Source organism: Mandrillus leucophaeus, unplaced genomic scaffold (assembly GCF_000951045.1).
Source record: "Mandrillus leucophaeus isolate KB7577 unplaced genomic scaffold, Mleu.le_1.0 Scaffold193, whole genome shotgun sequence".
NCBI lineage: Eukaryota > Metazoa > Chordata > Mammalia > Primates > Cercopithecidae > Mandrillus > Mandrillus leucophaeus.
This window is the reverse complement of record NW_012101954.1, coordinates 3060215-3082513: the sequence shown is the minus strand read 5'-3', so window position 1 is coordinate 3082513 and position 22299 is coordinate 3060215. Positions and strand designations below refer to the sequence as shown.

General features: G+C 37.8%; 1 protein-coding gene across 2 annotated transcripts in view; it reads right to left on the bottom strand.

The window, feature by feature from the left end:
- CHD2 (chromodomain helicase DNA binding protein 2) overlaps positions 1 to 22299 on the bottom strand; it is a 148903-nt gene that overhangs the window by 83910 nt on the left and 42694 nt on the right. The window contains exons 8-16 of one of the 2 annotated variants that reach the window (XM_011978381.1): positions 20443 to 20576; positions 19349 to 19574; positions 17925 to 18025; positions 16572 to 16616; positions 16225 to 16403; positions 13438 to 13562; positions 8293 to 8509; positions 6368 to 6457; positions 5232 to 5422 (exon numbers count right to left, since the gene is read on the bottom strand). In XM_011978381.1, coding sequence (XP_011833771.1) covers positions 5232 to 5422; positions 6368 to 6457; positions 8293 to 8509; positions 13438 to 13562; positions 16225 to 16403; positions 16572 to 16616; positions 17925 to 18025; positions 19349 to 19574; positions 20443 to 20576 — 1308 coding nt within the window. Of the gene's footprint in view, positions 1 to 5231; positions 5423 to 6367; positions 6458 to 8292; positions 8510 to 13279; positions 13563 to 16224; positions 16404 to 16571; positions 16617 to 17924; positions 18026 to 19348; positions 19575 to 20442; positions 20577 to 22299 lie in introns of those variants that run through there. The other variant, XM_011978382.1, reaches the window with a different exon arrangement.

Below are 22299 nucleotides of genomic sequence, written 5' to 3'. Positions count from 1 at the left end.
AAATTTTAAAAATTAGCTGGGCATTGTGGTGCACACCTGCAGTCCCAGCTACTTAGGAGGCTGAAGTGGGAGGATCCCTTGAGCCCAAGAGTTCATGGTTACAGTGAACTATGATCATACCACCGCACTCAGCCTGGGTGACAGAGAAAGACCATGTCTCTTAAAAAAGAAAACTAAAATTAAAAGGCTAAGAGAATACTATATAACTTTATGCCAACATATTAGGACAAGTTAGACAAAATAGACTAACTCCTAGAAAGACACAAATTAACAAAAATAAGTCAAGAAGAAATAGAAAACTTAAGTGAACCTGTAACTGGAAACCAGGTTAGTCATTAAAAATTTTCCCACAAAGTGAAGATTGACATGGCTACACTGGTGAATTCTACTAAATATTTAAAGAAGTGACACGAAACTTACACAAACTCCTTCAGAAAACAGAAAGGAAACACTCTCCGATTCATTTTATGATCCCAAAACCAAAGCAACGTAAACATCAAAACAAAACAAAAAGCTACAGACTAAAATTCTAATTAAAATCAAAAACACAGATGCGGCCAGGAACAGTGGCTCACACCTGTAATCCTAGCACGTTAGGCAGCGGAGACAGGCAGATCACTTAAGCCCAGGAGTTGGAGACCAACCTGGCCAACATGGCAAAACTCCACCATCTCTACTAAAAGTACAAAAATTAGCCGGGCATGGTGGTGCATGCTTGTAATCCCTGCTACCTGGAAGGCTGAGGCATGAGAACTGCTTGAACCTGGGAGGTGGAGGTTGCAGTGAGCCGAGATCATGCCATTACACTCTAGCCTGGGTGACACAGGGAAACTCTGTCTCAAAAAACAAACAAAAAACACCAAACAGATGCAAAAATCTTTAACAAAATATTAACCAAGTGAATCTAGCAATGCATAAAAACTATTAAACATTGTTAACAAGTCAGATTTACGCTAGGAAAAAAAAAGTTGGCCTAATGTATAAAAAGCAATTAAGGTAATATACTATATTGTTAAAGGACAAAACCACATGGTCATCTCAACAGACACAGAAAAAAAGCATTTAACAAAACCTAATATCCATTCTTTATTAAAACCTCACAAACTAGGAAGAGAAGAAAACCTCCTCAACCCAATAAAGGGTATCTACGAAAAAAAATCTATAGCCAACATCCTGCACCCACCAATTCTATTTAAGATAGAGGTTCCTGCCAATACGATAAGGCAAGAAGAAGAAATAAAAAGCATCCACATTAGAAAAGAAACCTTTAGGTACAGAAAACATAATCCTGTCTATAGAAAAATACTAAGAAATACAGAACAATATAAACACACAGACAGACACACACAGTAGAAACAGTAAGTTTATCAAGTTTGCAGGATGTAAGATCAATATACAAAACTCAATTATAGTTCTATAATAGGTTATTTTTTTAATTCCACTCAAAATATAGTCAGAATTAAAATAATATTTTAAATGTATAAGATTTCTAAACTGAAACCACTGTACACTGAGAAAAATTATAGAAGATCTAAATAAATGGAGAAAACTTTCCATGATTATGGTTTAGAAGACTCAATATTAACAATTTTGCTTTAATTGATATATGATTCGACACAATTTCTATATTTTTCTTGCAGAAATTAACAACCTGATCCTAAAATGTATATGGAAGTGCCAAGAACTCTAGAGTAACCAAAACAATTCTGAAAAAGAAGAAAATGGAACTTGTACTTCTCCATTTTCAAAAAGCAGTCTAGGCCGGGTGCAGTGGCTCAAGCCTATAATCTCAGCACTTTGGAAGGCCAAAGAGGGTGGATCACTTGAAGTCAGGAGTTCAAGACCAGCCTGGCCAACACGGCAAAACCCCATTTCTACTAAAACACAAAAAATTAGTTGAGCATGGTGGTGCATGCCTGTAATCCCAGCTACTTGGGAGGCTGAGGCAGGAGAATCGCTTGAGCCTGGGAGGCAGACATTGCAGTGAGCTGAGACTGCACCACTCCACTTCCAGCCTGGGTGACAGAGCAAGGCTCCGTCTCAAAAAAACTAAAAAATAAAAAAGCAGTTGAAAGTTACATTAATCAAGACAGTGTGACATTGGCAGAAGGACAGAAATATGTATTAATAAAACAGAACTGACAGTCCAGAAACAAAGCATGACATTTATGGTGTCAACTGAGTTTCAACAAAGGTGTCAAGTCAATTCAATGGAGAACAGACATTCTTTTCAACAAGTGATACTAGAACAATTTCCCAAATTCTACTGCAAAAAAAATGAACTAAGGCACTCACAGTTCACACTATAAACAAAATGTACTCTGACCTAATATAAAAGCTAAAACTTCCAGAAGGAAATAAAGAAGCAAGTCTTTGTGTCCACAGGCTAGGCAAATCTGTCTCAGATATGATATCTAAAGCACAATCCATACAAAGAAATCCATAAATTAAACTTCATCAAAATCAGTAACTTTTTCTCTTTGAAAGACAACATTTAAAAAGTGAAAAAAAAGCCACAGATCGGGATAAAATATGTTCAAATTATATATACAGATGCTACTCAACTTACAACAGGGTTATGACCTGAAAAACCCATCATAAGTTGAAAATAGTGTTAAATCAAAAATGCATTTAATACACTCAACCTACCAAACATCACAGCTTAGCCTACCCTAAATGTGTTCAGAACGCTTATCATTAGACTATTGAGCAAAATCACCTAACACAAAGCCAATTTTATAATAAAGAGTTGAATATCTCACATAATTTATTGAATATTACACTGAAAATGAAAAACAGAATGCTTGTGTTTATTCAAAATATACTTTCTACTGAAAGTGTATTGCTTTCATATCACTGAAAAATCAAAAAATTTTACATCAAACTATAGAAAGTTGGGGACTGTACTGACAAAGCACTTGTATTTAGAGTTTTTTTTTTTTTTTTAATTTTTATTTTTTTTGACATGGAGTCTCACTCTGTCGCCCAGGCTGGAGTGCAGTGGCCAGATCTCAGCTCACTGCAAGCTCCGCCTCCCAGGTTTACGCCATTCTCCTGCCTCAGCCTCCTGAGTACCTGGGACTACAGGCGCCCGCCACCTCGCCCGGCTAGTTTTTTTTTTTTGTATCTTTTAGTAGAGACGGGGTTTCACCATGTTAGCCAGTATGGTCTCGATCTCCTGACCCCGTGATCCGCCCGTCTCGGCCTCCCAAAGTGCTGGGATTACAGGCTTGAGCCACCGTGCCCGGCCTAGAAATTTTTAAAGAAATAAAAAACCTCTTCAACTCATAAGACAAACAATCCAATTTTTTTAACCCATTTATGAGAGAGGTTACAATTTTTTGAATTTTTGCAATCAGACCTTGGCAATGACTTGAGCAGTAGGATATAAATAATTCCCACATGCTTAGAGTTCCAATGACGGAACAGGTGGCATGAGTTAAATGCCAAAATATTTGAATAGAAATTGCACCAAAGACATACAAATGGCTAATGAACACCTGAAAAGACGTTCAACATCATTAGCCATTAGGGAAATGCAAGTCAAAACCACAATGACACACATTCGCCAGAATGGCTAGAATCAAAAAGACTGACAATGTACCAAGTCCTGGTGATGACGTAGGGAAACTAGAACCTTCAAACATTTCTGGAAGGACTGAACAATGGTAGTCACTTAAGAAAACAGCGTGGTAGTTTCTAAAATGTTAAATATAAACTTTCCAAATAATCCAGCAATTCTACTCCTAAGTCTCTAAGCAAGAGAAAGAAAAACATACGTCCACGCAAAGATATAACAACCCCAAAACAAAGCAATCCAAATGTCCATAACTGGACATTTTAACTGGATGCAATGAAATATTATTACTCAACAAAAGAGAACAACTACTGACAGACTCTGACATGAATGAATCTCAAAAAAAATATGCTAAGTGAAGGAAGCCAGAAACAAAAGCCTACATATTAGGATTCCACTTATATAAAACTTGTAAAAAAGGGAACTCTCTAGAGACAAAAGCTGATTATTGGTTGCCTAAGGCTATATGTGGAAGCAGAGGTTAACTGCAAACAAGCAATGGGGAACTTTTTGGGATGAGGAAAATGTTCTAAAACTGGGCAATGATGATGGTTGCAAACTATAAATTTATTAAACAAATTTAAATTTAAAATTTAAAAAATAAAAGTAAAAACTATATTAACTGAATTATATTATCTATATACAACTATATAGATTGTATATAGATAATTATATTATCTATATACAACTATATTAACTGAATTGTTTACTGTACACCAGGTGCTATTCTAGGCAATGCAAACCAGCAATGAATCAAGCAAACAAAATCCCTGTGATTTTCATGCATAATTTAATGACATGAGATGAATGAGAACATAAATTTAAAAAGATATGCTATATAGAAACTAAAACAGGTTAGGGATAAGATGTCTAAAGGGCTACTTTAGGTTAGGCAGTCTGCAAAGATTTCTGAAAGGAGGTGGTCATACAAGATGAGCTGAAGCATTAAGGTGGCTGGCCATGTGAAGATAAGAAGAAATAGCATTCCAGTCAAGAAGGAATACTAATGGCTTGGCATGTTTAAGGAAGAGAAAGATGGCCAGAATGGCTGAAGCATAATGAGTGATGGAGAAAGTGGATGAGAGGAATCAGATTATTGTCAAGGGGCCAGACTGAGTGGCCAAATTAACGAATATAGATGTTATTCTAAGTATCACTGAATACCACTGGATAATTTTAAGTTTTATGAGATGTGTACATCATCTCTCCCATAAAAATCTTTTCAATAAAGACATTCCACAGTTCTTTAATAATACGTAAATAAGATGTAAAGTTGATGTTTCGGCTATCAGATATTTGAGTGTAACCTACTTTTCAGTACTTGTGTACCTTGTATATTTCATTTTACTTATATTGATTATCTTATACCAACAGTGAAAAGGTCTGACGTCATCTATTTAACAGTTATTTCCCAACTGCATTAACTAATTCAGTCTTTCGGCAGACAATACTGCTTTCCTCCTTAACAGGCTAATTTCTGTGCCTTCTTTCACTGATTATGAAACATTTTACTACTGCCATCCCTGCCTCCATTTGATGCTTTGCTTTCCCCAAACCATGCCATCTGTTTTCCCTAAGGTCTACTAAGAAAGTTAAAAAGCATTGGCATTTCAGACATTCTAGCATCTTTTGAAATACACAGGAAGGAGCTTACTTCTCCGGCATAATAAAGTGCAGCAAGGACCAGAGCTCTTTGAGGGAATTCTGAAGAGGGGTCCCCGTAATCAGGAGCCTATGGTTGGACTTGAAATCAATCAGAGTTTTATACAATAAAGAGTCATCATTCTTCAACCGATGGGCTTCATCCACTCCCAGAAAGGCCCAGTTAATACTGCCCAGCACAGTCTAAAGTAAAAACAAAACAGAACGAGCCACCAGGTCAGAAGGGAACCCAAAAGTGCTTTCAAGTGTTAATTATCTCTGTATAAATACCATTACAAAGGTATAGACAGACACATTTATTCTTCACTGACAATATATATTAGGACTCTTCTGTTTATTCTGTTAGTTGCCAGATTGGTAACTATTCAAACGAGAGTATCATCATCTAAAAGGTATAGGTGGGCCTCTTATACTAGCTATTACTGCATGCCCCACAGCAAGAACACAAAAACTGCTATGCTGGGCAAAAATTAAACAAAAACAAAAACCACATGATTCTGCATTCTCCCCTTAATTACGGTCCTTCTCCTGCCTATTCTCCACCCCAGCCCTGAAGTACACAAACACCAAGAGCCACCAAACTGAACTTGTTTGCACTTAATACCAATGGGATCTACCTACCACATATATTTCTTAGCAGAAAGGCGATATTTAAAGAGCTTCTTATTTCTGTCCTCCTCACAAAGACCATTCACGTCATCTTTTCTGGAGAAATGCCTTAACAATGATACAATGGGAAATGCCTAAGATGACATTCAAGGCAAATACCTGAGGTGGCATCCAATGACTGACAATAATCTCAGGTAATTTATTGACCTCAGTACCCTTTCATTCTGTTTAATTCAATTGGACTTGGTGACCTAAGGTCCCCTCATTTATAGGGTTCTGTTTTCTATTTATAACCTTAATATCCTTTGAGTAATTTTTCTGGTTGTTCATTTGCTTACTTTTTGAAATAAGAGAAAAGTAACATGGCAAGTAGGAGGTACAGACCCTACCCACTGTTTTTTATTTTTAACTTTCATGTATTTATTTATTTTTAACATGCTCCACAGAAAAGTAACAGACCCTAACATCTGGACAAGTCACAGTGGAAAAGATTTAGCCTCGTAGATATTAATTACACACCTTATCTTTTAAGAGGATCTCATATGTTGTTATAAGTGCGTTGAACTTCAATCTTTTGGTTTGGGAATGAATCCATTCATATTCCCGTATCTATAAGAAAAAAACATAATTAAGACATAATTTCTGCTTCTACCTTTCTATATCACGTAAGTGTTGTGATCGATGTAATAGAAACATGCCAAATAAAAAATAAATCGGAATAGAATTTAATGAATATCTCATACACTCTAAAACGACCTAAGCAACCAAACTATAAAGCAGAAGAGTTAGAATTCAAACACTGACCACTGAACAGCAAAAGCTTTATTGCCAGAATCAGAAGAAACTGGCCCCCAGAAACACATCTAATGAAGAAAATGCACCTCATCAGCTACTAAACCCTGGTGATTTGAACTCAACAAGGGATCTCCCATATCCTTAGAAATTTCTTTTAAAATGCAATTTATTTACTTTTTGAATAGGAAAATACATATATTAACAAGTAAAACAAATTCCAACCTTTGGAATTTCATCAACCATAGACCAAAGAGATGTGTCCAAGAAAAAGGGAGGCTTATAAGACCAAAATATAATGCAATACGTATAATAACATCAATGTAAAAGAACCCAAAGATGAGCACATTCACACTGAAGTATAATTGGACACTTAGCAAGCACGAAGACTCATGACAAAGCTCTTGCAGTTTGGCTGTCAAGTTAGGAACTGGAGAACAAGACAGTAAGTGCCTGCAGGTGATCACCACCGAGTGGGGTTAAAAAGAACAAAGAAAAGGAGAACTGGAGATAGCAAAAACTTCTGTGACTACAATTTTTTACAGTTCATTTCCTTTGTTTGCAATCATTTTTGGAATATAGTGCTTTAAGCTATTTTGTAAACCTATGAATTTCTCTTTTTTCTTCTTTAATGGTTAACAAATGATTTAACAAGCTAAAACTATATTCTTAGAAACTCAAAATTAGGCCAATGAAATCAGCCAGCGTTTAAGTTACACAATTTTAATGAAACTATTTACTAAAAATAAATTTGAATTTACATGAAAATATACGATTACAACATGCAACTCAAATGTTTAAACCTTGCTGATGGCTTGTTCTTATTACAAGCAATTTTCCAGAAATAGTTTATATACAGTGATGAAAGAGGAAAGCTCTGGACTAGATAGATACACCTGTGTCCTAATCCCAGCTCTGCCACATTCTTGCTTGCTAGGGCACGTGTTAAGATTCTCTGAGTCAATTCTTCATCAGTAGTAGGAAAGAATGCCATCAACTTTGAAGACTATCATGAAGATTACAGGTATTATACATAAGGCACCCAGCGCAACATCTAGCACACAGCAGGTGCTTTAAAAAAAAGTTACTATAAAGAAAAGATCTGCTAAACAAAGATAAACTTAAGTCACTGTGTTCTAAATTCATGATACCCAAATAAAGTTTGGTAACCGATTAAAATAATTCTTATTTCTAGAGCCCTAAAATAGCTTATTTTCCTTTACTTTTACTCCTTTTTTGTAAGTTATGCAACCTCACTGTTTTAAGAAATTAAGAAACAAATTCGAAGAATGTTTATTTTCAGTAAATGTCTATTGAGATAGCAAAAATATTAATATTACACAAAGTATTAACTCCATATTATCTCATATAAAGCAAGTAAAAAGGGCAGAGAGAAGAAAAATTTAATATTGCAACCCAGCTAAAAGAGATTCCCACTCACAAACTCCTGTTGCTTTTTAAATAGTAAGCATATTTGTTAAAGAACATCTGAGTTGCACTTTTGTGATAGATACATCTCCTAATATTGAGAACATAGCACGGTATCAGAATAATAACCAAAAACTTTACTAATGATCTACTAAAGGCTTCAAGTCAATTTTCAAATTACATTTATAACACAGATTCTATCCCAGCTCTTTTTGTTTACACACCGTATTTCTGCTCATCAGGTCACCTATGTAAACCACTACGTTAATCTCTGGTGCCCAGATTTCAAACTCTCTCTGCCATGAGGTGAGGGTGGATAAAGGGACGACTATAAGAAAGGGGCCATACAGCTGGTGTTGGTGGAACAGGTAGGAGAGGAATGATATGGTCTGGATGGTCTTTCCTAGGCCCATTTCATCAGCAAGGATTACACTGTTATTTCTGCAGAAAAAAAAAAATAAATAAAAACAAAAAAATTATTAGTTCACCAAAACACAGAATGTCCATAAATAGCAATGACACCAATGCTTCACAATAACAGTCGAGCAAGGTGTCATTCATAAGCCTCAACTGTATTTCCTCTCATCTGCAATTACTTCAGCTTTCGACATAAGGAAGAAAGTAGAAACCAAAAATAGCAGAATAACAAGTGACCTATCTAGACTTGGATTACTATGAGAGCCTCGTCAGACTCTTTACCTTTAGGCTTTTCACATCACCTTCCATAGGCTATCTTTTATCACAGAGAAGACAAGCTTTGTAAAAAGTGAAGACAAGCATGTAACCTTAGACCCATCAATAGAGAAAGCTATCAGCACTACTCGTGAATCCTATGGCCAGCCTACCCCATTCCACTGCATACCACTGGGTTGTTTAATGCCACATACACTATTTCCTAGACCTCCATGTATAGGTGTATGGCTCTTGTTTTAAATACAGTTTAGCCTAAAGCAGGGGTAGGCTACAGATCATATTTGTGGACCCTACCCTAGATCTACTAAATAAGACTATATGGAAAAGGGCTGACAAACACCTTTGGAGATTCTGACTCAGGTATTCCTTAGACCAGGGACACCCCACTCAGAACCTGGCTGCACAGCAGCAGGTGAGCAGCGGGTGAGCGAGGGAAGCTTCATCTGTATTTACAGCCGCTCCCCATTGCTGGCATTAGTGCCTGAGTTCTGCCTCCTGTCAGATCAGCAATGGCATTAGATGCTCATAGAAGCATGAACCCCACTATGAACTACACATGTGAGGGATCTATGTTGCACACTCCTTATGAGAATCTAACGCCTGGTGATCTGTCACTGTCTCCCATCACCCCTAGACGGGACTGTCCAGTTGCAGGAAAACAAACTCAGGGCTCCCACTGATTCTACATTATATAGTATAATGTAATAATAATAGAAATAAAGTGCACAATAAATGTAATGTGCTTGCATCATCCCGAAACCATCCCCCTCCCTCCTCCTCAGTCTGTGGAAAAATTGTCTTCCATGAAACCGGTCCCTAGTGCCAAAAAGGTTGGGGACCATTACATTAAACCACAGTTTGAGAAACACTACTCTACAAAATGGGCTAGATTTCAACAGGGTATTAATGGAAAAAGAATATCTAAGAAAAAAATTTTAAAATTGAAGAAACAGCCAGAGTTAAGAAAATATATTTGGGAAACAGAACATAGTCATTTGGCAGGAAATTAGGATTACATGTAAGACATCAGATTGAAAACATTATTAAAAGGTTCTTGAAAATAAGAACACTGAAAGTTTGCTGTATATATAATACACGTTTAATCAGCAAATCAGAAAGAACTAAAAGTAATTTACAGGTTAAAGGCAACCTAACTGATTCAAAAAACAAGACGTTTAATTCACCAAAAAGAGGCAATTTCTAAAAATACCTTCTGTGTTCTACAAAATAACTAAAGGGTAAAATACAGAAACAAAGAAGATCACACTTGAATAAGGGAGAATGATGAAGCCATACCCCTATACATCTCAGGTACACCTAATTTTCTATACAGTTTAGATGTAGTATATTCCTTTGAGTAACTTCCTTCTCATTTCTTTCACCTTTTCAATATTATTGAAGAGGAAGCACAGTTAAGTTTCTCCAATATTTCCTGCCCCTAGAAAATGCCATTGTCTACATACACATACTAAAGTAGGTTTGAACTGATTCATCTGTTTTTCTGGAACCAGACCAAAATAGCACATTATGTAATGTAACATTCCTGTGACCAGGGCTTAACAGGTGCTTGGGCCCTTTTCAATTGATTTTTATTCCTTTGGTTTAAAGTAAAAAAATGCTGGCCAGGCACAGTCGCTCACAGCTGTAATCCCAGCACTTTGGGAGGCTAAGGCGGGCAGATCACATGAGATCAGGAGTTCAAGACCAGCTTGGCCAACATGGTGAAACCCCATCTCTCCTAAAAATACAAAAATTAGCCAGGCATGGTGTTGCATGCCTGTAATCCCAGCTACTCAAGAGCCTGAGGCAGGAGAATTGCTTGAACCTGCGAAGCGGAGGTTGCAGTGAGCCAAGATCTTGCCACTGCGCTCCAGCCTGGGCAACAGAGCAAAACTCAGTCTCAAAAAAAATAAAAAATTAAAAATTAAAACAATGCTGGCCAAGGACTGTACACAAAACACCATGCAACTCTGGATGGGTACGTGGCACCTTTGCTCCTAAGAGCCCTCAAATATAAAATGAGGATTATTTTAAGGAAAATTCCTTAAAGTTCATCTAACTTTATAACTGTCATTTAGGGCCGGGCGCGGTGGCTCAAGCCTGTAATCCCAGCACTTTGGGAGGCCGAGACGGGCGGATCACGAGGTCAGGAGATCGAGACCATCCTGGCTGACACGGTGAAACCCCGTCTCTACTAAAAAATACAAAAAACTAGCCGGGCGAGGTGGCGGGCGCCTGTAGTCCCAGCTACTCGGGAGGCTGAGGCAGGAGAATGGCGTGAACCCGGGAGGCGGAGCTTGCAGTGAGCTGAGATCCGGCCACTGCACTCCAGCCTGGGCGACAGAGCAAGACTCCGTCTCAAAAAAAAAAAAAAAAAAAAAACTGTCATTTAGATGAATTAGGTCCCATTATCCTCTAAAAGAAAAAATCATTTTTAAGCAATTCAGAATCATTATATCAAACCCACATTCTCAAACAATCTTCTCAAGACACCTAATTTTCATAACTGAGAATTAAATATTGTATTAGATTTTATCAGATAAAAAGTAGGAGATGGTTCACTTTGGAAAAAGTCACTGTAAATGCATCTCTATAACTAGAAACCTTCCTTTCAGCATTGAGGGGAAAAAATATTTTTTAAGCTGTCCCTTTTTTTTTTTTTCCCTAAGGTAAAGTCTCACTCTGTCACCCAGGCTGGAGTGCAATGGTGAGAAAATGGCTCACTGAGGTCGGGCACGGTGGCTCACGCCTGCATTCCCAGCACTTTAGGAGGCTGAGGCGGGCAGATCACGAGGTCAGGAGATCAAGACCATCCTGACTAACACGATGAAACCCCATTTCTACTAAAAATACAAAAAATTAGCCAGGTGTGGTGGTGGGCACCTATAGTCCCAGCTATTCAGGAGGCTGAGGCAGGAGAATGGCATGAACCTGGGAGGTGGAGCTTGCAGTGAGCCAAGATCGTGCCACTGCACTCCAGCCTGGGCGACAGAGCCAGACTCTGTCTCAAAAAAAAAAAAAGAAAGAAAATGGCTCCCTGCAACCTTGGCTTCCTGGGCTCCAGCAATCCTCCCACCTCAGCCCCCCAGTAGCTGAGACTACGTAAGTGTGCCACCATGTCCAGCTAATTTTTGTATTTTTTGGTAAAGATGGGGTTTTGCCATGTTGCCCAGGCCTGTACTTTTAATTCTAAATAAGGATTTTTTACTTTACTATAAAATACTAAAGACATTAAGAGCTTGCACTTAATTGAGCACTTCGAGAAAGAAGTGTGTGGGTAGGCATTAAAGGTACTTCTTACACTGCATGTTCTGTAAGGACAGCAAAATACATCTATATTGGTTCACTGTTAAATTCTCAAGGACTAATGGATCCCTATGTGAAAAGTAAAAAGTTCCTCTTCGAAGTTTCCCCTTTTGTTAAAGAATAAATAATAAGTGTTAGAAATAATAGTTTCTTTTAAAAATTAACTTCCTTCAAGCTTCCCTGCTTTTTGCTAATAACTCTTCCTTTGTTAAGCCCTATGTGCCTGTTAAATATAGTAAGGGAGTAAGTACATTCTATGTCCTTGTACTTTAAAACGGGTTATCTGTTCTGGACTATAACCTGCTCAGAAATGTCCGAACACGCCCAGACATTTCCTGGCTTACAGTCTACGCCTCTTTCTTATTTGGAAATGTTATTATTCTCCTAGTTCCCCGTAAACAACCCCTTTCCTTTGTTTTCCACTGTGCATTTACCTATTTAGGAAAGTTTTGTGTTTTTGGCCAATCGTACTCCGTCTAGATTGTGCGGTCCAGCTCCAGCCAATGGAGACAGGACACAACAGTAAGGACTCAATGCGTCAGGGATAAAAACCTCTGCTTTTCTTTGTTCAGGGTGCTCTCATGACAATTAGGCTTCTGAAAAGCACCCTTTCTGCAGAAAGTAAAATCACCTTGCTGAGAAAATTCCTTGAGCACTAGTTCTTCTTTTCAGCACTGAGGAACAAGCATTTGTTTCTAACACCTAGCACTTAGTAATCAGGAACTACTTGAAATTGGTGAAGAAAATTTGTAAGTACTTCCCAAATGTACCTTTAAACCTCCAGTGCTATCACTGTCTCATCTTTTTTTTTTTTGCCTCCCCCCTGAAGATTAATGTGGTATCATTATAAAAAGGATACTTTCACAGGTTCAACCTTCCTCTGAACAGGATAATCCTACAGTCTATACAGGTAGGGAGTGGGGTGAAGGGAGGGGAATCACATTCTCTACAGCACTACTGTAGGAAATTAACTTAAAAGTTTGCCTGGCCTAGAAAGAAAATACATGTGAAAAAGACATTTTCTTATTCCTCCTGAGTAACTCCTCCCACATTAAAGATTTGGGTGACTTAACTTGCTATTTACACTCATGAGTAACATGATAATAGAGGTTTCTGGCTATGACAAATTACCCACCAAATAATGAAATAACAAAGTATTCTTTATATCAGAATAAAATGGTATTATACATACATAAAAATTTCCAGGAAGGATTTCTCTCAATCATATTTTATTTCTGTAATATGCAGTGTAAAGATTTCTTGGTTGAGATATAACAAGGGTGTGAAAAAAGAAAAAAAGAATTCTTGACATCTAACAATAAAGAAGACAGAAACAGTAAGGAAAACTGCACTCATATTTTTCTACCTACTTGCACCAGGAATGAGCAAGCCAGTTGAGACCTTCTAGCTGATAATCTCGAAGTTCCAGATTCTCCCCTCCTAAATATGCAGGTTGTTTCTTTAAAGCTACAAATCGTGGTCTCTGCTTCAGGGCCTGAAAAACAAAAGCCCAAGTCTGAAAGAAAATTTTCTTACTGGTACTATGTTAAAATGCTAGTCACAGTTCACGTATTCGGCATCAAAGCATAAAAACCTAAATTTCCTTTTTTTTTTTTTTTTTTTGAGATGGAGTCTCGCTCTGTCACCCAGGTTGGAGTGCAGCAGCGCACTCTCAGCTAATTGCAAGCTCTGCCTCCCAGGTTCACACCATTCTCCTGCCTCAGCCTCCCGAGTAGCTGGGACTACAGGTGCCTGCCACCATGCCCAGCTAATTTTTGTATTTTTTGTAGAGACAGGGTTTCACCGTGTTAGCCAGGATGGTCTCAATCTCCTGACCTCATGATCCGCCGGCCTCGGCCTCCCAGTGTGCTGGGATTACAGGCGTGAGCCACTGTACCTGGCCAAAAATGTAAATTTCATGTGTGAATCACCAGCTCACTCCATCACCCCTTTCTTATGGTTTATATTCCATAAGCCAGAGTTGGTTCATCCTCAAATAAAATATTTTTAGTTAACTTGTCCCTTTCCAGAAATAAGTCTATGAACATCATTAAATAGCACTTTATGTCTTCTCTATTATATGGCAGTGAGAGTCTCCTATTTTCAGAAACAATTATCTTCATGTTATCTTATTCTAAAAAGTACAAAACATTGCCTCCAGCTGTCATATGCTAAACGCAGTTGATCTTCACCATAACAGGATTTGTAAATTCAGAAATGCAGCCTATCTACCTTAAACCCTTTAAATTGTGTGAATTTGGTTTTCCCTTCAGAAACAACAAGGTTCTGAAGAGAAGGTTTTCAGCCCCAGAGGCTTGAAGGGTAGCATTCTAGTGAGGTCAGCCTCTATGGTTTGCATAAAAATGTGGATTCTGTGGCCAAATCAGTTTAGGAAACAACCGATGAAAAAGTTAAACAAATTTCTTTACTCATGACTTTTCAAAGTCTAAAATGTGTGTCCATAGTGTGAATTTACAGGAGAAATTTATTCAGGGATGCATCCCAAAGTTACATGGCCAGAAGTCTTTTTTCAGGGGACATTTCTCTGAAGATTAGTGCTCTATAGGGTACATTATGAGAAGTATCATCCTAATAAGAGTATTTGATAAGGTTACTGATATATTCAGCTCTCCTATGAGGGCCGCTGGCAGTGAATGGAATCTGACAAAATCCAGCCATCCATCCATTCCTACCAAACCTACCCCATAATTGTTCTCCCATCCACTCCTTCCATGCCACTGTTACTTCCCTTGTCCTCACACTACTTCTTCATTCATGGACTTCGATGACATCTTACTGGCTGGACCTTCTGGCTTTATTAATTACTTACTCCAGAGTCTCCTATATACTGCTATTAGATGAAGCTATCTAAATAAAATACTGTTTTCATACTGCCACTGTACTCAGTAGTACCAATACCTAGAAGATAAAGTCAAAATACCCTTCGAGGTAGCCAAGACACACAGTTTGACCTTAATGTACTTGTCAACATCATTCCTCTTCTCCTCACCCCTAGAGTCTAGCAGTCTCCTACTGAACTACCACTGCAAGAATCTTTTTCTTGATACCTTCCATGGGAGGGCAATACCCTGGGCCCCCCTCTTGTCTGTCCAGCCAGCAGCACCAATCCATTATACAAGGGCCAGAGGCAGCTCGAGAACCACAACTTCCTCTTAAAACCCATTCAATGAACACTGGAGCTCAGAGACTTCTACATCGTTGCTTCTCTGATCACATTTTCCCTATCACACTCTTTGACCAGCAATTAAATACTGGTTTTCACAGATAGAATTCTAGTGCCATTAACATGAATGTCAACTTCTAGAGACATACCACTTGTCTGATATTTTATTACTGAGGACCCAAGCACATCACTTTCCTGATGGAATAAATTCCAAGGAAAGGATTTATACAGTCAATCTAGCAAATAAGCCTATATATTTAACTTCTTAGAATTCAAAGATACTCGCCTATTATATCACTTCCTGCTCCCAGAAAGGGTATCACAATCTTGCCCAGGTTGACCTCAAACTCCTATGCTCAAGTGATCCTGCCACTTCAGCCTCCCAAGTAGCTGGAACCATAGGTGTGAGCCAATGCATGGTGGCTCACGCCTGTAATCCCAGCACTTTGGGAGGCCGAGGTGGGCAGATCATTTGAGGTCAGGAGTTCGAGACCAGCCTGACCAACATGGTGAAACCCCATTTCTACTAAAAATACAAAAAATTAGCTGGAAGTGGTGGTGCGTGCCTGTATCCCAGCTGCTCAGGAGGCTGAGGCAGGAGAATCACTTGAACCCAGGAGGCGGAGGTTGCAGTTAGCAGAGATAGTGCCACTGACCTCCAGCCTGGGCGACAGAACAAAACTCTGCCTCAAAATAAAATAAAATAATAAAATAAAAGTGTCTAAATCCTTTTAAGTACTCTCCAAAATATCTCTATTTCTAACTATGTAAATTGCAAGATTAAAGAAGTCAACAAAGCCATGAAATAATTCATTCTCTGCTTTTGCTTTAATGTCACATTTAAGTCACCTTCTTTCACTTCAAAATGGCAATCACCATTTCATTTTGTAATATTTTCTCAGCACATATGTGACCAATCCTCTGTATCAGTATATCTTCTCCCTGAAAAAACAAAAGCCAACCATCACCATACCTTGCATTCTCTTGTTGGGATGGTTTTTGAGTTGTTCCTACTGTGGAAGCTGTCAATGCAGTTCTGGAATTTCTTTCCAATGAGGGCTTCATCTTCCCAGCTACACTCTGAATAGGGCAGTCCCATCCATTTACATAGATATTCAGGCTCATTTGAGGGTGCCGGCTTCCGACTGTGAGCTATTTCATATAAAAAAATTTATAGATTAGCAGCTGTCAATTAAAAGTGAAAAATGACACTCTGTTTTATGCATAATCAACAAAACATCACGTGGCAAAAGAAAATAATCTGCAAAACATACACTGTTCTGAAATGTTGAACATTTATAAATAAAATTTCTTGCTTACCTGGAAAATCTGTTTGACCCAATGTAGATTTACTTGTCTTTACAGCTAAACAAATACAAAATAAGACAGAAAAGTTATAAACACAATGAAGAATGAAACAGTTTAGGTTCTATGAATAAGAATGCAAATAGATTCTACCACCTCACACCTTAAAAAAAAAAAAAGATCGGGTACAGTGGTTCACGCCTGTAATCCCAGCACTTTGGGAGGCCAAGGCAGGCAGATTGCTTGAGGCCAGGAGTTCAAGACCAGCCTGGCCAACATGGTGAAACTCTTGTTTCTACTAAAAATACAAAAATTAGCCAGGCGTGGTGGGGGTGGGGAGTGCCTATAATCCCAGCCACTGAGGAGGCTGAGGCAGGAGTATCACTTGAACCCAGGATGCAGAGGTTGCAGTGAGCCAAGATCACGCTACTGCACTACAGCCTGGGCAATGGAGCGAGACTCCATCTCAAAAAAAAAAAAAAAACAAAAAAAAACAAAAAGGAAGAAGAAAAAAAATTATTTTTCTCATCTCTCTCTCAGGCTGACACTCCACTTCTCTGTCCCTCTTTGTAAGAAAACTCCCCCAATGAGTTGTTTATACTTGCTATCCCCTCTCATTTTCTCTGGAACCTACCCTAGCCACACCCTCACCACTCCATGGATGCATTTCACCAGTGCCAAATTCACAGATCAAGTCTCAGTCCTAATGGTCCTTGACTGACAGCATTTCCTCCCTCCTGGCTATGTGAATCACTTGGCTTCCAGGGACCCACTCTCTCTCAGCTCTCTTCCTGTCTCACTGACTGTTCTTTCTCAGTCTCCTTTGCTAGCTTCTTTCTGACTTCCAAAAGCTGAAATGCTCTCATACTACTTCTTACCATGTGGTACTCTATTTCTGATGATCCTGTTCAATCTCAGCCTTTAAATACTACCTAAATACTGATAAATTTCCAAATTTAAATCTCCAGCCCAGACTAAGAGTTCTAAGCTCCAGGTTCACATATGCTGCAGCCTTCATTATATTCTCCAATTAGATGACTAAGAAGTAAATCAAACTTACAAATATCAAACTAAGGTCTTGGTTCTCACTGCAATGATCGGCTCTTCCCTTCATTTTTCTACTTCAGTAAATGGTACCTCTATACTTCTACATGTTTAGGCCGAAAATCTTGACATGATACTTAACACCTCCTTCTTTCATCCCCCACATCCAAATTTACCAGCCAATCTTCTTAGCTTTTCCTTTAAAATAAATCTAGGACCTGTCTCGTCTCCAAAGTGCATTTTTTAAATTTACATTACTCCCAAAAGCAAAAGCCATTATTCCTTGAGTTCAAACATGGCTGAAGTGAGTTACCATGGACTTACCTATTACTCTTTCTACTATCTGATACTGTTTATTCAACTCTGAAGCCAGCTCCTGTTGGCAATTGAAATATTCTACATCTTCAGGAGAAACTTTCCCTAACCTGGATGGCAGACAGACAGAAAAAGTACACGTAAACTAAAGTTTGGGGATCCACACACAATACATCAAAGCAAAAGTCAAAGGTGGAAAACAAAACCTATTTTTTACTCACATCTGCCCCTTGAGTAATCTTTACTAGTAATTAGGCCAGAGATTTTACAAAAAAAAAAAAAAAAAAAAAAACACACACACTTTTAGAAAACACTAAAAACCTTACACTCATAGAAGGATATACCAGTTAGCTGCCTCTCTGATGTGTCCTGTTTAAAAAGAGACCTAAAAATAACTATTTTATGTGATAGATTCATGTGACAAATTCACACATCTAAACAGATCAGGAAAATAAAACTATGCCTTTTCTCATATATGTATGGGTTTTAGGATTGATTAAACACGACTTTTGGAAAACTAGTTATTCTTAGTACCAAAACTTTTCAGATGACAACAGCAGCAACTTAACATTAGAATTATTGTATTTCAGAGGACTTCAAATTTCTAACTGCTTTACAAGCCTACCTCACCATCTAAGGGGTACATATTTTCAGTTTTGAGTCAAAGGAAAAACATGTAATTTACTAAAGTAGCACATTTTGCACAGTAATAAAACCAGAATTACTGTCCACATTCCACACACAAAAATAGGCTGACCACACCACACAGACAGGTATATCTTCAGGCTGAACTTGATACCATTATTACCCAGTTTAGGTTTGTGTGTGGTATAGCTCCACATATTTCCCATATACAACACCCAGACATTCAAGGCTGTAAGTAAACTAAACACACGAGGACTGTCACAGTTTTAGTTACTTAATCATCTCCTTCACATCATTTCTGCAAATTGTATAAAACCAGAATTAGTTTTAATTGTATCATAACCCAGAGAGTTCCAGAATATTCTTTACATCTAAGCCATCCCAGCCTAATTACAGGAAAATAACAAGGTGCTTAAGAGAATAAGCTCTGGATTCAGGGTGTCAGAATTCAAATCCTGAGTCCACCCACAGAATTGCTGTGTGCCATATTCTCCCCATCTGTAAAATGGGTAATAACAGTACAAATCTCATGCATTTATTGTGAAAATTAAAGAATGTGTGAATAATGCTCCATAAGCTAGTTAACTCCAAAAACTTGGTAATCGTATATAAAAATATAGTATCTTCTGGTCACAATCTTATAAAATAGAATTGTAAATGGCTCCATGTTTAGATGATCAAAGCAAAATCTGAGATTCTAGATAGCTGTGATCTCCATGCATTATTTTAAAACCTCCCCTTCCCTCAGGCTGCAAATATATTTCTTTAATCCATGATGGAAAATGTACCATTGTTTGATTTCATCCTCTTTTTTCTTGAAGTTCTCTAGCTTTTTTAGGCCCTTCACTTTCTGTTGCTGTAAGGATTCTTCACTCTCCCATGTGCTGTGGATGTAAGACCAACCCTTCCACTTGATGAGGTACTGGATTTCACCTTCATCCTTTTCAGTGTCAAAGTCACCACTAGGGTCTCCATTAGCTTCAATCGCATATACAGTAGTAGAAGCTCCAGTGGCTGCAAAAGGATTAAGTACACTTGAAAGAGAGTATATTACACTAGATATTAAAAAGCTTCCCAAGAAAGCAATTCTCTAAAGACTCCCTTTTTGGATGAAGCATCAAAATAGTCCAACCTGAAATAAGTACAAACTCACAAACAGCACAGGATGGACTCAATCACAAATTTCAAGTATTTTAAAAATGTAAACCCAATTTTTACATATTCCAAATTTTGCAGGTGAAATCAAAGAAATCCCTTATCCAAAAACAATAAAAACAGAGCAGTAACATCCTTTTGTTTTGGTCCCTTACTAACTCATAAAACAAATCCCTCTCTCCAAGACTAAGGATAGAACATCAAAATATCCTCCTCCAACCTCCCCTACTCGAAGTCCCCTGTTAACTCTCTTAACCTCAATAGAAGACAGAATGAAGAAAAAAAAAAAAAAAGGCAAAAGAAAAAGCATTTTGGTATTTCCTTTACGAAAGTTTAACACAACTTAGTTATGAGATATCTAAATTAAGTATTTAAAAATCGTCAATAGTACCAAAATATTTATTTAACCAGTTTGTTATTTTCACAAGGAGATTAAGAAACAAATAACCAAAGATGGATTTGCTTAATGTGAATTAGCAGGTATCTCTGCTATATCACTGCTTTATAAGACATTGACACTTATCTATACTAGCTTAATTTAAAATCTTGAAGACATAGTGGACACATTCCTTTGTCCTCAGCTCTGAAACACTGGGTCAGAAAGACTTCTACATATCATAACAAACACAGCAGTAGACTAAAATTCATCACATCAGAGCTAAAATACCTAAAATCTGAGCCTTACTGAGCATATATAAAACGCAATTTGCTCCCCAAATACACATACCTCCTTTCTTTCCCAGTCTTGAATCTAAGACTTTTTCAATAGTTTCACTATTATCCTGCTGTTCATCAACTCCTTCTCCAGTCATTTCAATGAGATCATCTGAGTCAGTCTCAAAGTCATCATCTTCTTTGTAACTGCAAGAGGAATAATGCTGAATAAATGAGAAATGATCTCTTCAGAATTAAACTGCCACACATAAGTATCACTAGAATAAGAAACCATACCCTTTTGGTTCCAAAAACATGTTGTTTTATAGATCTGCCATTTGGTAGGTTCAAAGCTTGCTTTTTTTTCCTAAAGAGCTGATGCATGCTCCTAAGCAACTGTAGGAAGTCTAACTCATATTTGAAAATAAAAATGCTATATTTATACTAATTTGTGTAAGCAAGATAAAGAAAACTATAAGGACACTTCTATTTTTTTCATTTTTTAGTATCAGATTATTATGCAAAAAAGCAGACTACCACAAAAGAAGAAAAAGCATAATGGAAGAAAAAATGTACTACCATTTAATCAGGCAAAAAGAGAAGCAACATTTCTAAAATTAAAAATTTCAACCCTGTTTGTTGTCTCCCAGTAACAAGAATATGAAATTTAAGTATTCCCAAACTGTTGGAAGCTTCAACACAAGTACTTGATGGTTTACAAAACGAAAAAGAAAAACACTGGCTAGGCATGGAGGCTCACACCTGTAATCCCAGCACTTTGGGAGGCTGAAGAAGGTGGATCACGAGGTCAGGAGTTAGAGACCAGCCTGGCCAAGATGGTGAAACCCCGTATTTACTAAAAATACAAAAATTAGCCGGCACAGCAGGCGCCTGTAATCCCAGCTACTCCGGAGGCTGAGGGAGGTGAATCACTTGAATTTGGGAGGTGGAGGTTGCAGTGATCCGACATCATGCCATTGCAGTCTAGCCTAGGCAACAGAGCAAAACTGTCTCAAAAAATATATATATACACATATATAACTCTCTCTCTCTATATATATATAGATATATATGTAACTTCCCATTTAACAACAAATGATTGAGTCACAAGAAAGAAAAACAATCCTGGATGTAGTACAGTTATAGTAAGAAAAAGTGCTAGGCTATATACTAGTATACTCAAAGCCTAGACCTAGCTTTGGAATTATTAACTGGATACACTGAATAAGTTATGAATGTCTCTAGGATTCATTTTCACCATCTCCAAGAAGAACAAAAGAAATCTGTAAAATCTAAAAAAAAAAAATACTTGATTTCTATAAAGTAAACTACTAGTGTTTGCATATATCTGTTTCTTTATTTCATTTTTTTTTTTTTTCTTTTTGAGACAGAATCTAGCTTTTTCGCCTAGGCTGGAGTGCAGTGGCATGATCTCAGTTCACTGCAACCTCCATCTCCCAGGATTCTCCCACCTCAGCCTCCCAAGTAGCTGGGAATGCAGGTGCATGCTGCCACCACACTTGGCTTTTTCTTACTTTTTGTAAAGACAGGGTCTCACCCTGTTGTCCAGGCTGATCTCAAACTCCTGGGCTCAAGCAATCTGCTTGCCTTGGCCTCCCAAATTGTTGGATTACAGGCATGAGCCACTGTGTCTGGCCTATTTCACTAATAATAATTCCTATTAATGCTTCATATCCTATTAGTACTTGATAAAATTAGATTCAAGTAGCAACACATTAAGTTGAACCTCAGAAAAATGTCTGTGACTCAAAAGAGCAATTCAGAAGTAGAAATATAATCCAAATATCTTTAAAAAAAAAAAGTTACGAAATGAAGATAATGCCACTAAGTCACCATTGGACAGGAGGTGAACTTGTGGTGGTTCTTTAGCAGGAACAAAGGCTTCAAAATGAGCTATTGCTACTCTTTT